At 33.5% G+C, this 16,035-nt stretch overlaps 2 protein-coding genes across 2 annotated transcripts; both read right to left on the minus strand.

The window, feature by feature from the left end:
- Nucleotides 1-413: 413 nt before the first annotated feature.
- Nucleotides 414-4,923, minus strand: LOC132037476 (uncharacterized). Its single transcript, XM_059428010.1, has 6 exons — nt 4,530-4,923; nt 2,964-3,096; nt 2,751-2,854; nt 2,487-2,658; nt 2,266-2,397; nt 414-1,878 (listed from the first exon to the last, which is right to left on the minus strand). Exons 1-6 carry the CDS (start codon nt 4,568-4,570, stop codon nt 625-627), a joined length of 1,836 nt encoding a protein of 611 aa, XP_059283993.1. The 5' UTR covers nt 4,571-4,923; the 3' UTR covers nt 414-624.
- A 5,595-nt stretch (nt 4,924-10,518) lies between these two features.
- On the minus strand, nt 10,519-11,610 carry LOC132037163 (NDR1/HIN1-like protein 6). The gene has a single exon (XM_059427634.1). The coding sequence runs from the start codon at nt 11,436-11,438 to the stop codon at nt 10,785-10,787; it is 654 nt and encodes a 217-aa protein (XP_059283617.1). The 5' UTR covers nt 11,439-11,610; the 3' UTR covers nt 10,519-10,784.
- Nucleotides 11,611-16,035: the final 4,425 nt, after the last annotated feature.

The following is a 16,035-nucleotide window of genomic DNA, read 5'->3' on the forward strand; positions in this document are numbered from 1 at the left end:
CCTGAGATCTCAAATTTGATCACAAAATGGCTAAAGTAAAACTAATATGTAAATTCGATTATGTTTAAATAGCGGTCCTTCAAACGACTATTTGTACACTCCATCCAATACGGGTGAAATATGGGCTAATATTTGATGGTTCACCAAAATAATCAATTCTCAATTGCCCAAAATTGAGGAATGTTCCCCTAAGTGAAACTTTTAGTAGAAAAAATATTCTAAATGAAATGAGAATAATGATGGTATTATAATATGTGATTCTCTTAAAAAAATTCCATATCAAAGCTGCAGCAATTAATAAAATTATCCTGAACCACTCATAATTTAATAGTTAAGCACCAAGACAAAACAGTTTCACCAAAGCATTACTCATTTCACTTAAGGATATACCAATGAATCACCAAAACACAATATAGTTTCATCAAAGCATTACTCATTTCACCTCAACTACTTCTATGAATCACCAATACCCACAGACATACACAAAGAAATCTCCATTTACAATGCAAGTATGTTTTGCTAGTTTTATGAACAAAAAATAGAAGAAAAAAAAAAGCAACTCAAGTAATTTGTTCCAGCCTAGATTAGACGATGGCCATGCTATGGTAAAGCCTCGATTTGATGCTAGCATTTCTTTTGCAGTTTCTCATTCTTGAGAGCCAGGAACTTAGCTGATAGTTCATCGTAGTCTGGTAGCTTAGGATGGATATGGCGAGTTCCATATAATTCATTTCCAGGCTCTTGAACCGGGAAAGAATTTGATCGAACAAAGTTGTCAATGAGGCTATCTTTAGGCCTTTCGGGAGGCATAGTCGTTGCCCTCAAATACGGAGCCTGATTTTCTTTTCTTTCCCTTTGATATGTCATTGTTGATGATGATGATGACATCGTTGAATTACAAGTTTCTTGGCTTTCCCATACCTCCTCAGTATCGGATTTTACAAAATGATGCCTCACTGATTCAACATCTTGACTGCAGGAAAATTGGCATTTACTAAGATCCTTTGTAGCTTTGACTCTTCTCTTTGGCACGCAAAGTGGAGATTCCCCAATGTCTTTTCCATCAGCAATCCAGTAATAACGTGGGTGCTCCAAGCTGCAGTGATTTTCCATTGGCCCATTGCACCCCGAATTGCAGTTTGATCTGGAATGATCATCGATGCACTTGACAAAAGTCATTGTGCTTCTGAATTTGACATAGCAAGGTTGATGACTTTCCTTAACATAACTCTTTCTTGAACTCCTTTTCCTGTTTTGTCGTTTTGGTTTGCTATCCGGAGAACTCTCACGTAAGTCTCCGTAATAGATTGTACTATCAGTGTCTGACACGACGGAAACTGCTTTCCTTCTCATTCTTTTTCCAGATATCATGTTATTCTTCCTCGAGCTTTTTGGTTGTTTTTGTGCATTCCGTAACTCACATTTTCTCTTAATGCCTTCAAAATTGCTTCCAGTATCTATTTTTAGTCTCAAAGGAAAAAAAGGGACTTTCTTCACAGCAGATTCAAATTCCTGAATGTCATCCAAATATATCATCTGCTCAGGTAATTCAGCTAAATCTTCTGTAGAAGATTCTGCAGCTCTTCTCTCTATGTTTTTCTCCGAAATAAATGCACGTTTATTCCCTGTATCCCTTCCTGTGACGCGTTCAGGACTTGAAATAGGGGATTGGGATAAATAACTTTGCTGAGCAGAATCTTGAACTCTCTCATTACCATTATTTTTCAAGCAGTTCGCTGAATCATTAAAAGTGTGAGTTGTTGAGAAACACGCTGAATTTTCAGGTTTAAGCAGTTCTGTCTGTGAGATTTTGGGATCCTTTAATCTCATTTGTTCAGCTTCCTTGTAATCAGCTGCAGCATTACTCCCTTCATTTACCTGCAATTTTTGGGCATTAAGGAATTGTGTGGTGCCAATAAGAATAAAGCAGGACAAACATGTTTTTTTTTTCTTTGTGCCTTAAGACTACAAAAAGAAGCAGGAATCAACGGACAATTTCTACCGCTAACCAGCAAAAATCCGACGCTAATCTATTTAACGACAGACAATTTCTATCGCTAAACAGTAAAAATTCATCCTTAATCCTATTTAACGAATGACAACCTCTGTCGCTCAACAGTGAAAATTCATCCCTAATCCTATTTCACGATGGATAATTTCTGTCACTAAATAATGAAAATCTGTCTTAATCCTATTTAATGACGGATTATCAGGATATCTTTTTAGCTACAGATTAGCGACATTATGGATTGCATTCATAATTACCTGCTCTTGATGTGATTCATTTATGTATTCAAGAAGCAAAGGTCCTTGCTGAAAGCAACTCCTTGCTATTTCATCCACCAATCTGTATTTCTCTTCTTCTGATACAGAACTTGTGCATATATTATCAATTATCTATATTCAATAAGGATAAAAGTTTAAAAAAAAATAACAAGTTATAAAAAAAATGCTCAAGGACTTTTAAGTTTGGGGAAAAATTTAACCTGATGGCTCACAAGATTCCCAGGAAGTAATTGAAGTGCAGATGTTTCAAATATCTGACCATATCGTTCACCAAATAGCTTGCGAATCGCTACAAGCTCAGGCAAATCGCCGAGTCTTGCTGATGCAAATATGAGAGTTGACACTGCTTCATTGATATCATTGGGACAATCCCTGAGGAAAAAAATAAAAATAAACGTGAACACATAAATCACTAGTCATTACAATTATAATATGCGGTAGATTGAAATGCTTTCATTTCTTACTTATGTCTTCGAATATACGGAAGGTTAAAGATTATAAATTCGCAGTAAGTCTCCAATAAGTCATACACTGCAACCTTCCTTTCATCCGATGAAAGCTGTTCAACCTGAAAATTGTAGGAAAACAAACAGATTAATGAACAAAGGAATACATTAGACTAGCAGGGCAATTCTTGATAATTTTGAAGCAAAATGAGAAATCTATTTCTTGCTTACCCTTTCAGTGACAATTTCGTAATGCCCATTTCTGAGTAGCTCAGACAAATCATCCCTCAATTGCTTGATAATGCAACTTCTCTTATTCTTCAGCAGCTTAAGCCGGCATTGAACCCTTTTAATCAAATTCTTACTGTAGCAAATAACAACTACGCTAATTAGGGGTGTTCACGGGTTGGTTAAAAACCAAAACCGCAAACCGATTAAATAAACCAATAGTTGTTTAGTTTTGGTTTGGTATGAGTTTGAATTTTAAAAACCGACAATATTTGATTTGGATTGATTTTAATAAAAACAAACCGAAGAAAAAACCGAACCTAACTGACCAAATAATATACACAATTTTTATAATTTCTAGTAAGTGAGATCGATGATAAAAATAGTAAACCATATAAGGAACACTGGTTTTAATGATTTTTCTTAAGGTGAGATATAGGATGGTATGTCATCACTAGATACATAATTTAGAATGCTTCGTTTTGCTGATTTTTTGTCTATATATATTATTGTTTTATTAAGATACAAAATGTTAAAAAATAAAATTAAAATTAAATAGATCAATGAAAGAAGAATTGAAAGAGAATTAACTTTGATGGATCTTATACATGTATTAATTAACTATATATGTCCTCTAAGAAAAAAAGTTCATGCAATTTCTAGAGTATATGACGATAATAGTAGAGTAGAAACCATAAATTAAATAACAATATATTAATCTTGATAAATAATTTTAAGTACTTTGTTTATTTTTTCATCAACTTTTTTTTATCTCTATTAGGCTAATGAACTTTACACCTTAAGCCCATTTCTTAAAAGAAATTCATAAATTCAAACTCATTTATTCAAAGAAACATCTATTAGATTTACCTAAATAAAGTTGCACTTATAAACTTTATTTACCTGATAAAAGCTTATAGATTTTAAGACATTTTCTCCATATTCCAAGAAAAGTATAGCTCCCACGATAAAAGGGTAATAACTGATAATAAGTTGAAAAGGGATGGAAAAGTCTTTCCTAGTCGTAGGAAAAAAAAAATGAAAAAGAGAAAAGCATTAAGTTTCTGAAAAAACCGATGCAAACCGAATTAAACCGGCAGCTACTAAATCGATGGATATGTATTATGTTTGGTTTGGTTTTAATAATTAAAAAACCAACTAAATTGGTTTGCTTTTGGTTCTAACAAAAAACAGACCCAAACTGAGCAGTGAACACCCCTAACTACGCCTCAGTCCCAAATAAACCTTTTAATCAAATTCTTGCTGTCATAGAAAGATAACCAATACAACGACAACAACAACATACCTAGTGTAATTCGCATGTATGGGTGCAAGCGGGTAAGTCACATCATACGACCTTACTCTACCCTCGTGAAGGTAGAGAGGCATTTCAGATGACCCAATTTCAATTAAGATTTTGAAAGCAGTTTGAGAAATGAAATACGAAAATGAAGAAGATATGACAACTAACAACGAAAGCAATATATAGGATTCAGAAAAGGAAAAAAATAAAAGTAAAGTGAACATAAGGTTTTTTACACATTCTTTAACAAGCTGGTTCATGGTTACCATTTAGAAGCTTTTCTCCACCCAAAGAGTATATCAAACATGTCTGTTTAAGTTCCTCCAAGCTAACAAATCGGTGTGCTCTGTGGTCCCTATAACAAGTGAAAATGAAGTGATAAATTAAAGGAGTGCCACGTGCTACAGTGATCAGACAAGTAAAAGAAAGAAAAAGTTGATTTTTGGGCTAATTAAAGGATGATGAACTGAACCAATAGCATAAGTGGACGAAGTTGGGTAGTCATTTTAGCAGAAGGGGGTTTAGTGGATTTTGAAAAGATCAACAACTAATTAGTGTTAGGAAACTGCTCCGTTTATTTCTCTACCATTATCTAATTTTATGTCTAATGAGCAAATACCATCTGCACATGTTATTTATTTTTGTCTTTTTTTTTCTTCTCCAAAATGGAAAACCACGCAGTGATTTCTTGTCGTTAATTAAAATACATTTGTTTTGGAGTCAAACGAGCAGTACACCAAATTCAATCCATTTGGGAGAAGAAAAAAAGACAAAAATAAATAATGGAGAATTTAATACGGGGAAGGCAACGAGTTGTTAACCAACTGTTAAATACCTGAAACATTCATTAGAATATGGATGCTGGAACCATCAACGGATGATGCAGTGGATAAGCCTGTTCTTTTTTTAATCAGAGTCTCAGGTTCGAGCTTTGAGTATAATTTTTTTTTAATGGGGAGCGCTTTTTTTGGAAATGGAACTTACACGACGCGAATTCAGATGTAATCGGACTCCAATCCGAATACCAAACACCGAGTGAAAAAAAAAATGAATGCTCGAAAAAGTGACATGGAAAAGTGGGGTCGTTGGCTAAGGCATGAAGCTAAATGTCAGGTACCTCGCAATCCTGCACAGCCTAATGATGATCTGACAACAAACTTTATTCCGAATCCAAAATTTAAATTTTATTGGTTCAGAAACAACAATCTCAAATGTTTGAATTTAATTTTTATACATATTTAACAATTTTCTTTAAGGGTTTGAGATAAAATTAATAAAGTTTTGACAAACTTATATGTAAATCCTATCTCTACCCTTGTACCACATATCTATGGTGTTTACGCCAAATCATATAATAGTTTTATCTATTAGTGATAAAATCGAATTAACAATGTGTGTTAATTAACAACGATTAAGTGACACATGTATTTATTGAATTTGTACTGTAAGCGCCGAGTGTGAGTGAGTTCAATTCAGGTGCAACTTTGTACCCCATTGTATTGTACTTGGTAGTAATTGAATTCTTTCTTTTACAAGGGCATACAAGAGCTCTTGTTAACTTTGTTTAGCTTAAGCAGCTTGAAGTTGGATACTTGTTTGAAAATTAGGCTAGTAGGTAAGCTGAATTTGCATTTGGTTGTACTTAACTGCAATATTTTATGACGCAAACCAAATATTGTTACAACTGTTAGTAAATTCTACAAGTTTCATTTTCTTTTTCCTCTTGGTCAAGGAATATAAAGCTTAGATTACTTGGAGAAGTCATGCTCTCTCTATCAGCTCAGTCATGAGTAAATATACAAAGAAACCTATCAAATAGTCTTAGAATCTGTCCACTGATGGTCTTTGTGGAATTTTAACTTGGTATCATAGACTAAAACCACCTGAGAATTTTGGGTGACCTCTTTGGTTGATCAACATAAGGTTTTCACTCTCATGCGGTTCAAAGAAATTGAAAGGGATGAGTTCTGTTTAAATTTTAATATCTAAATTTGAGAGTTAAAAGCTTAAAATCACTCAATTTTGTGTAAGTGGCCTCTATAGCACTCAACTTTGTTTTGTCTTTCAAAAGTCACTCAACTTTGGGTAAGTGCCCTCTACAGTCATTCAACTTTGTTTTGTCTGTCAAAAATCATTCAACTTTGGTCTTTGCGTAATTGTCCTTCATAGTCACTCAACTTTGAATAATTGACCTCTATAGTCATTTTAGCTGAAAATATAATTTCCGGTACATATTTAATGACGTGGAAATTTTATATATATATATATATATATATATATATATATATATATATATATTTATTTATTTATTTAGGATCCAATTCATCATAATTAGTGCATTTAATACTAATGTTTAGGATATTATTCATCATTAATACATAAAAAATGAACTTAGACAATATATCTCAAGTAATACTGCAAAGCATAAATAACACTCCAATAAAAAAATTCTAAGAATATAAAATTCTATCAAATTAAACAAGTGAGCCAATAAACCCAATTAGCCGGATTATCAGCAGTAACAACTGAAGTCTACAAAAAGTTACTGAAACAACACTAATAACAACCCAAGAAGATTTAACCATCCGACAAAAAGTTACTACCAATATCAACTGTTAATATCAAAGAAGATTTAACTTTTTTGTCGGATGGTCAAATCTTCTATGGTTGTTATTAGTGTTGTTTCAGTAACTTTTTGTAGACTTTAGTTGTTATTGTTGACAATCCGGCTAATTGGGTTTATTGGCTCACTTGTTTAATTTGATAGAATTTTATATTCTTACCACCAAAGGATGTGGTGCAGCGGATGGGGCTGCTCCTCTCTTAACCAGAAGTCTCGGGTTCGAGTCCTCGGTATGAAAAATTCCTTGGTAGGAAGCGCTTCCCCCCAAATGGGGCCCTACGCGATGCGAATTCGGATATAGTCGGGCTCCAATGCGGGTACCGAACACCAGGTGGGAAACAAAAAAAAAAGAATTTATATTATTAGAATATTATTTTTTATTATTATTTATGTCTTGCAGTATTGCTTGAGGTATATTGTCTAAGTTCATTATTTTTATGTATTAATGATGAATAATATCCTAAAATTTAGTTATATGCACTGATTATGATGAATTGGATCCTAAATAAATAAATTTAGAGCATGTTTGGATTAGTTGAAAAAAATTTGGCTTTTAAGCATAAGTGCTTAAAGTACTTTTTAAGTGCTGAAAGTTATTTTATAAATAAGCAGTTACGTGTTTGGATAAAAATGCTGAACTTGAAAATAAGTTGTTGAAAGGGAAAGATGACAGTTTAGGGTTTTTAGTAGTGAGGGTCATATTGAAATTAGAAGAAAGTATAAAGGATAAAAGAGTAAAATCGTTGGTCAAACCAAAATGGCTTTTAAGCCAAAAGGGAAAAAGTTAGGGTTCACCAACTTCTTATTTTTGGCTTATTTTAAGCACTTTTCTATTTTGCCAAACATCTAAAAAAGTTAAAAATGGCATATAAGCTGGTCTATCCAAACAGGCTCTTAATTATTGTTAGTTTTTTAAGATATTTTTTAAAAAGAAATTATAACTACCACGTCATTAAATATGTACCGGAAATTATATAACCGGCTAAAATGACTATGGAAGCCAATTACCCAATGAGTGACTTTTGGAAGAAAAAATAAAGTTGGGTGACTATAGAGACTACTTACCCAAAGTTGAGTGACTATAGTGGCTAATTGAGTGATCACATAAATTTTTAACTCCTAAATTTGATGGCGAAACAAGCTGGAAAGTAGAAATTGACACTTTCATATGCATACTCCAAATTTTCGAATGGTAATTGAACAAAATCTTATAGCCTAAAGTAGATAATCAAAAATCATCCACGACCAAGGTGTGCTGTGCTGCCTTGAAATTCAAAAAAGTAGCTCTCGACACGAGGGATATACAAGCAGAGGCGGACTCATGATTTTAAGACGGCGGAAGCACCATTATCTTAACATAAACACCAACAAAAAATCTAATGACGACCGAGGGATAATACCGTATCGGATGGGTCATTAATAGCATAGCAGTGACGAAAATACAAGTATATAGGTCAAATTTGTGTAATAAATAAAATTTAATAAAGTGAAGCAAATCAAAGAGATAGCTCAGTGGCTAAGGCTGTGCAACATGTGGTGCAGTGCAGGTTCGAATCTGTGCGAACTCATTTAACGCTTATTGTTTTCCTAAAAATAGGCTCAAAAAAATAATTAAAAGTGACATTCGGGTTCGATCCGGAGTGACATGTAAAGGAAGCAACAGTTGCAACCAACTTGCCCCAAAGACAATTTCGTTTGTTAGAGTGCACAATTATATATATATATTAATTTCTCAAGGTATATTCACACACACACACATATATATACGTAATTTTTTTCGAAGGGTGTGCACTCCCACCCTTCCATGTGGGTCCGCCTCTGTATACAAGAAAGACCTGTTTTAGATTCCCAAGTTTCCACGACCGTTCTTTTTAACATCTCTTTCTATTCTTCTAACTAAGGGCTCGTTTGTCCATGAGAATTATTCACTTTTTTCCGGAATATTTTTTCACTTTTTTTACTTTATGGTGTTTGGCCATAAAAATTCCAAATACAACTTAAAGTTGTATTTGAAATTTGGAAAACAACCAAAATCTTATTTTTTACTCTTCCCCTCCCCCCCCCCCCCCCATTTTTTTCACTTTCAATACATTCAAACAACCAAATATTCTTTGCAAAAATTATAACCAAACACAACTGCATCTTCAACTCCAACTTCAACTCCAAACTACCAAATAAAGTGAAAAAATATTTGGTTTTCATGGCCAAACACCGACTTAATGAAATCCAAGTTCAAGTTGAAATTGAACAAATTTACCACAAAAAGTGTATTCTTTGATAGCACGGTTAAAGTTCTTCGGCTAAATGCCCTGTTAGAAGGGTAGGAAGTACTCTTTGATGATCATGCAACTATGTCCAGCTGAAAATCTATTCAATTCTTAATTTTTGATCAATCAGCTTCTTGAAGGACGAAGCGTAACGCTATTAGTAATTAATTGGAGATACAAAATCTAAACTACTAACCTACTAGTAGTACAAGCACTGTAGGCAGAATTGATAGTTCTATATCATTGCCTCTAAAAATTTGCAGAATCATAAATCAAAGGAGTTCAGCTTTTTCTCATACTTGCTATAGTACTGTATGGCGATTGTAGTTCTTTTCATTTTCATGGACAGAATTCAAAACCATTATGCTTCACACCGCCAAGATTTGAAGAAACGGTTTTATCAGGACTTGAAAGTAGGTGTTTATACATTTTGAGTAAAAAACGAATCCTTTCTGTTGATCAGGTATAAGTCGCCCTGGCAATCTTCTTTTTTGCTACAGCACAGGACTAATTAATAAAAGATGTTCAGGAATATTTGACTACTAAATATGTTCGGGAGAAATAACAATAGGATCTTAAGTGACTGTAATTCTGTAAATAAGACATTCTCGTAAGGTTGCTCAATGCACTACATATTTATTATACTTAGGAACATTTCAGTGCCAATTCTTTAACTTTTTATAGATAGAGAAGTAATTTTTACTGACATAAGTATTCTCTTGAAGTTTATTGAAGTTGGAACTTAAAAATAATACTAATTGGAAATAATACTAATATATAATGATTTGCTGGTGAAGTGGACTGGGGACAAGAATAAGAAATCACTCCAGAATAGGTCTCTGAAAGATCAAATCAATATTGTGCTTTAGCAATGATATGAATGTTTGTCATACCTTGTAAATTAATATGTAGCTCTGTTTTAAGTTATGTTTTTTGTTCTAGACTTCTAGTTAAGGAAGGAGCAAGGAATTAAAGAACTTTCTTAATGGTACAAAGATTTCGGTAGTTCCTCCGATGTTTGCCAAGGACATTGTATGAGCAGACATTCTAGGAACTACTTTTGATAGCAAGTTACGGATTGTAATAGTAAATTATGTAGTACCAAACTCTACAAAATTACCTATGAGTGTTACCCTTAAACTAGCAGGTAGTTGAACATATTTTTTTATATATATAACTTATCCACTTGACCAAAAAAAGGGATGAAAAATTTGTGGTCAAATAATTGTGCAGATGTGGTCTGACCCTTCACCGGACCATACCAAAAGCAGGATTCTGGGCTGCCTGTTACTTATGCAAATGATAGAAAAGGTAAAATCTGAATTGTGCAAGTTGCTAATTTATGCAGTACTCAAAGGGCAAATGTAACAAGATAGGCGATCCAATCTTTATTTGTTCAGATCATGAGAAACCTTCTAAACTGCAAAAGAAAAAGCCTACAAAACTATGTGGGCTCTCAATTAATCCTTATATACTTGTATGATATATTTCAGAAACTAGCTCATTATTGATACAAGGTAAGAGAGCCATGGTTCGTTTTTCTAATGTCATGAACCAATAAATTCAATCGTACACACTTAAAAAAATGTTTTCAATACGTAAAACGCCGAAGAGTAACAGAGGAGATTTTATCAGAATTTAACTTTGAACGTGGGTTTGCTATCTTCAATCTCAGGTTTCTGTCCAGGTTTCAAATTATTCACAATCAATGTGCTATTTACAAACACATTGACTTGCCTTAATTTAATATCTCGCAAAACAACTTGCACAGGTACCTTAACCATTACCTTTAATGGAATTCTCCCATGTTTCTCATTATCTTGCAATGCCTCATAAAGCCCTGATCCAAATTGACTTTTCCCCTTTAGTTCAATTTGCATTATAGTTGTATTCTTGTGACCCTGATGGAAAGCTGGTACTTTTCCTGAACAAATTGTTGAATCGCTATATGTCACGTTGATCGAGCTATCTTCCCCGTAAATAAATCCTATCATCTTGTTGGGATTATCGGCTTTCATTGTTATAATAAGATCCGCGGTGACACTGAAATCAGGTTGATATCCGAATTCCTTAACATCGAGGGATTGGAATTTGTAAGTGGGCATTTTGGGATCGTAGTACGCGTAAAAATAGAAGACGAGGGCGGCTGCAACAAGGATCATGAAAAACAGGAAGCAGTAGACACAGCAGATGCATCTAACGCAAAAGTTTCCTCCTCTTCGCCTTTCTTCATAGTAATACTCCCCGCCATATCGAGGAGCTTTTCCGTACGGAGGGTTATGCATTATGGTGGAGGAAGGAGGAGGAGGAAATTAAATTAACAAATTAGGATTAATACAAGTAGTTTTTGGTGGTGGTGGACCTATTTTCTTATGGATGGAGGACCACCACTTTTTTATTTTCCGTGTTAGGAAACTAGAGAGTATTGTTATTTCAAGGGAGAAAAGAAGAGGTAGTTTGAGTAATGGATCCTATTTATTGAATTGCTCCATTGGTTAAGGACATTGTTACATATGTGTGGCTAAAGATTAGCAAAAATATTGCTCCTATTTTTGGTTCTCTGCTTGTTTGCATTGTAATGATTACTGTACATCTTTCTCTGGATTTTTAAGCTCCTTATTATCCGCATGTTGAATTATAGTCATACCTTACAAAAGATACATAATACTAGTGAAAAGAATACGTACTATTTACAATAATAAGTCATAAATAGTCTCATACTCTGTCTCGATAGTATTAATTGCTACTATAAATAAATGAGTTTAAATTACATACATTGTTCGTGTAGGACTACTTTTACATAATCAGATCACTCAAATTATATTTACAAGTAAAGATTCTTAACATGTGAGACTTGTAATATTAAAAATAAGACAGGTTATGTTTTACAACAAATAAAGATGACATGATGGTCTAAAAGGCCTTTACACTGATGGTATATATATAAACTCTAAACAATATTAAGAGCGAGGATGAATTTGACAAAGAAAGTTCATAGGAAAAGGAAGTAGAGAGAATAATTTTAAAAAGGGCATTCCCAATGCAAGAAGGGCGCACCCCAAGGGGTGTATAATGTAGGCGGCGTATCCTCATACAAGTATCAGTGGCTGGTCGATTTAACGGCTCGAACCCCTAATCAACAATGCCTTATGATTCGAGTGGGAGGAACAACGAGGACTGACAATTACAATCTGGTCTGAGGTTATGAGGCGACATGAATGACAAAACAGAGACCATAGTAGAGTTCACTTTGACAACAATCTTCTTCAACTTCGTACCCCTCGAACTGTCATAGGATTCAAGCTTGTAGCTTTGTAGAAAAATATGCCTCTTTCTGGCTCGTTCTCTTCTGTAACTAAGTGAACTCCATATTATTGGACTTCTCTGCTGCTTTATTGTACTCTTTTGCTGCTCTACAGTAGTTATATTCCGACGCCTGTATTGACGACTATGATCATCATCACCAGCAACTTCAATTTCGTTTCTTGATTCACCTGTCTGTAATTGATCCAAAGGCTCGTATTCATTGACCCTTCTGCTAAAACGTAAAGGCGTGTTCCTTGCTAGACTGTTCATGGCTGATCAACCCTGAAAAATTCACTACAAAAAAATCTGGAAATAGCTAAGACGCTAAATTACTCCCAGTTTAACAGATATTTTCGATAATCTTCCGTGGCTAAATAAGATTAGCAGCGGATTTTATTGTTTAGTTACAGAAATGAATGGGTGAGAGATTAGCTAACGTTTTTTTTTTTTTTTTTTTTTTTTTTTTTTTTTTAGTTGTGAAGCTCTGCGAATGGGTGAGAGATTAGCTACAATTCGACAAAAATATAGTATCGACAAACAACTACTAATCAACGAGAACAGATAAATAGTACTCCGAGGTTTACTATTTATAGACTTAAAGATTTATAAAATGTGCTAAATGCGGGGTTTGACTAGTAATCTTGCTATTTTTTGTTGATATTTTTCCCCATTTTTTCTAGATTGAATACTGGGCAAGTGATGATTGTACGTAATATTAAACTACTAGTCAAAGTCGACAATTCATAACATCTAGTATAAGGCACACATTTAGAAGGGATGTCGTAATTTGTGGCTAGTTATTAGATGTTACGTACGCAATTAGAAAAGAAAGAGCACAGAAACTTGGGTCAGCAGCCAAGTTTGGAGGCTTATTTTCCTTTGAATTAATTGTTTATACTGTGTTTATTTCATCATGTTGTTGCCGTCTGAAATGGAAGTTTCTCTCTACATGATATAGTTTCAAATTTTCAACTATTAACATAGACAAGGTACTTAATTAAGAGATTAAGCATAGTTTATACCATCCCATTTTAAACAGACTGCGGCCCATCTTATCCCATTCGAATTGCCGCTGATATTAAGAACATATTTGAAAATGCGAGTTGTGTTTTCCAATTGAATATATGATTGTTCATGTATGTAGTTATCTGATTATTTGTATTTTGAACAATTTGATAAAATATGTTATACATACATACATATTAAAATTATACTTTTTTGTTTATCTGATTTTGACTTGACATGAAGTTTAAGAAAGTAAACAAGACTTTTGTGGTCTTAAATAAAAGATTTGTATTATAGATCAAAATGCTTTTTAATTATGTGATCTTAAACATGTCATATGGAAAGTTGGAATTAAAAATTGCCAAAAAAATTAAAGAGACATTTTTTCAAACCGACTAAAAAGAAAAGTAAGACAAGCAAACTAAAAGAAAATGATTAACTCGCAATTTTTCAAGTGTAAAAGCGCATGGTTTATTCGGTTAAACTATATCAGTTGGTGATGAAAGCTTAGTCTCGTTGTGATACTATATGTGTCCCAATTTATGTCAAAGGCTCTGGGTACGAGAATCAAAACACTTAATGTTGACTATGAATTTGGATATAGATTCTTCAAGTTTTTTAAAATAAAATAATATTTGAAAATTATATGAAAAATACTACAAATCAACATAGCTAACGATTCAAAATATATATAGAAAAAAAAGAGTTTGAGAAAATTATAATCAAAGAAAAAATTATTTGACTGTTCTAAACAATAATATCTTCACGTAAAATGAGACGAAAAGGAGTACTAAATTAAGCTTCATTGCTTAATCCTCTAGCGTGACTCCTTCATCCTCTTCCACTCAGATCGCCTCATATTAAGGAAAGGTGTATTAATAAGTGAGAAGAAAATTAGTGGATTGAAACCACGCTTCACGGTGGCTCAAAAGGTACTGAAAGCATTGCTTAATCCTCTAGCGTGACTTTCATCCTCTTCCACTCAGTCTCATATTAAGGAAAGGTGAAATCCCCCGCTTACGATAGTAGGGGATTTGCCTAGTGTGGGTTATCTCTCTTGTGTGGTTTCTCTCTTGTGTATTTGCGGTATTACAAGAAATGGTTTTATCTTGTGCGCACCCGAAGGGCAAGACGCAGCATTCCCAGATTCCTTGTCATAAAAAAAAAATTAGTGGATTGAAATTTAAGAAAGATTTGACATTTGAACTGGGAGGTTTATTTTTATATGTCTTGTATTTTTTTCTTCATGTTTTTCCCTTTCTCAAAATGAAACGTATTTGGATGATATGATTTTTGTTTTTTCAGTTAATATACATAATTAATTGAGCATATAACACTATTCCATGTTATATGGAGGATGACACATTACATTACTTATCCCTTTTGAATTAGTGCGGACACTAAATACATATTATTTGTTGTGTTAAAATCGGAGAAATGGATTTTGTTCAAAACAAAAAGTAAATTAAAAACAAAACAACAAAATATAAAGGCAGTGGTGAGGGGAAATGGGCTTCAATTGCATTGATCTTTAACTATTTTCATTCAATTTCTCAAATTTAACAATACCTTGTTTCTATTTCCAAAATTGTTTTGCTATCAGTTTGGATTCTCAGAAATTATTTTCCCTAGATACTCTGAAATTATTTATTTCCTGCATTTCACGCAACAAGATAATCCAAGTATATATAGTTGATTTGGTCATTTCTTACGGCTTATATTATTCATTTAGGGAAAAACAAATTGATGCCTTGCGGCTTTCCTGGAAATTTAATTGTTACTCATTGAAGTTTTGGGATTTGGCTCCCCTCCAGTACCAAAATCCTCCAGTTGGCTAGTTGATTTACTGCACGTGTCCTCTTAAAATATTTATGGTCCAGATTTATTTGGTCCAGCGGGATCCTACAAGAAAGGAATATGGGAAGATGAAGATTTAGAATGTTTCAGTAATATTACTTGTTGAAGTTTCTAATAAACAATGGTTGCAGAAGTGCAAGCTTATTTCTAAAATAATAGTATATCATATCTTTTTACAGGGTTTGATTATTTTCTTAAGGTTCTTCGATTCAGAAAATAGATTGAAAATTTGTATGAGTAGCACTTCGATTGAGATATGACTGCGGATCACTATTGGTGCAAATTGCATTAACCTACAAATTGAGCAACCAACAAATGGTACTTATTTATGACTATGTGTTTAGTACGAAATGGAGAGAAGCAACTTAATTTTCTAATTTCAAGGGAGAAGTAGAATCAATTTTTCCAAGGGAGAAGCAGTCAAGCAGAGTTGTGATGACAACATCACCATGCGAAGTTCCAAAACATAATCATTTGTGAAAAGAAGTATAGTGTCATTATTTCTATTTCTCTTTTTTTTTCTTCAACAGTAAAATTTTAGAAGTGTATTTGCCTCGGATATTATTGCTCTCGTTTTCTCTTCTTTGAGAGATTTGGGAGAAAGGAAGAGAGGTTCTTGTTTGGCAGTGAAAAAGGCAAGAGAAAAAGAGAGAGAACCTGTAACCATGGTTAAAATAGTTAATCAAATAAATCTAGAGGATGAATTTTTTAAGA

This window comes from Lycium ferocissimum, chromosome 11 (genome assembly GCF_029784015.1).
Source record: "Lycium ferocissimum isolate CSIRO_LF1 chromosome 11, AGI_CSIRO_Lferr_CH_V1, whole genome shotgun sequence".
NCBI lineage: Eukaryota > Viridiplantae > Streptophyta > Magnoliopsida > Solanales > Solanaceae > Lycium > Lycium ferocissimum.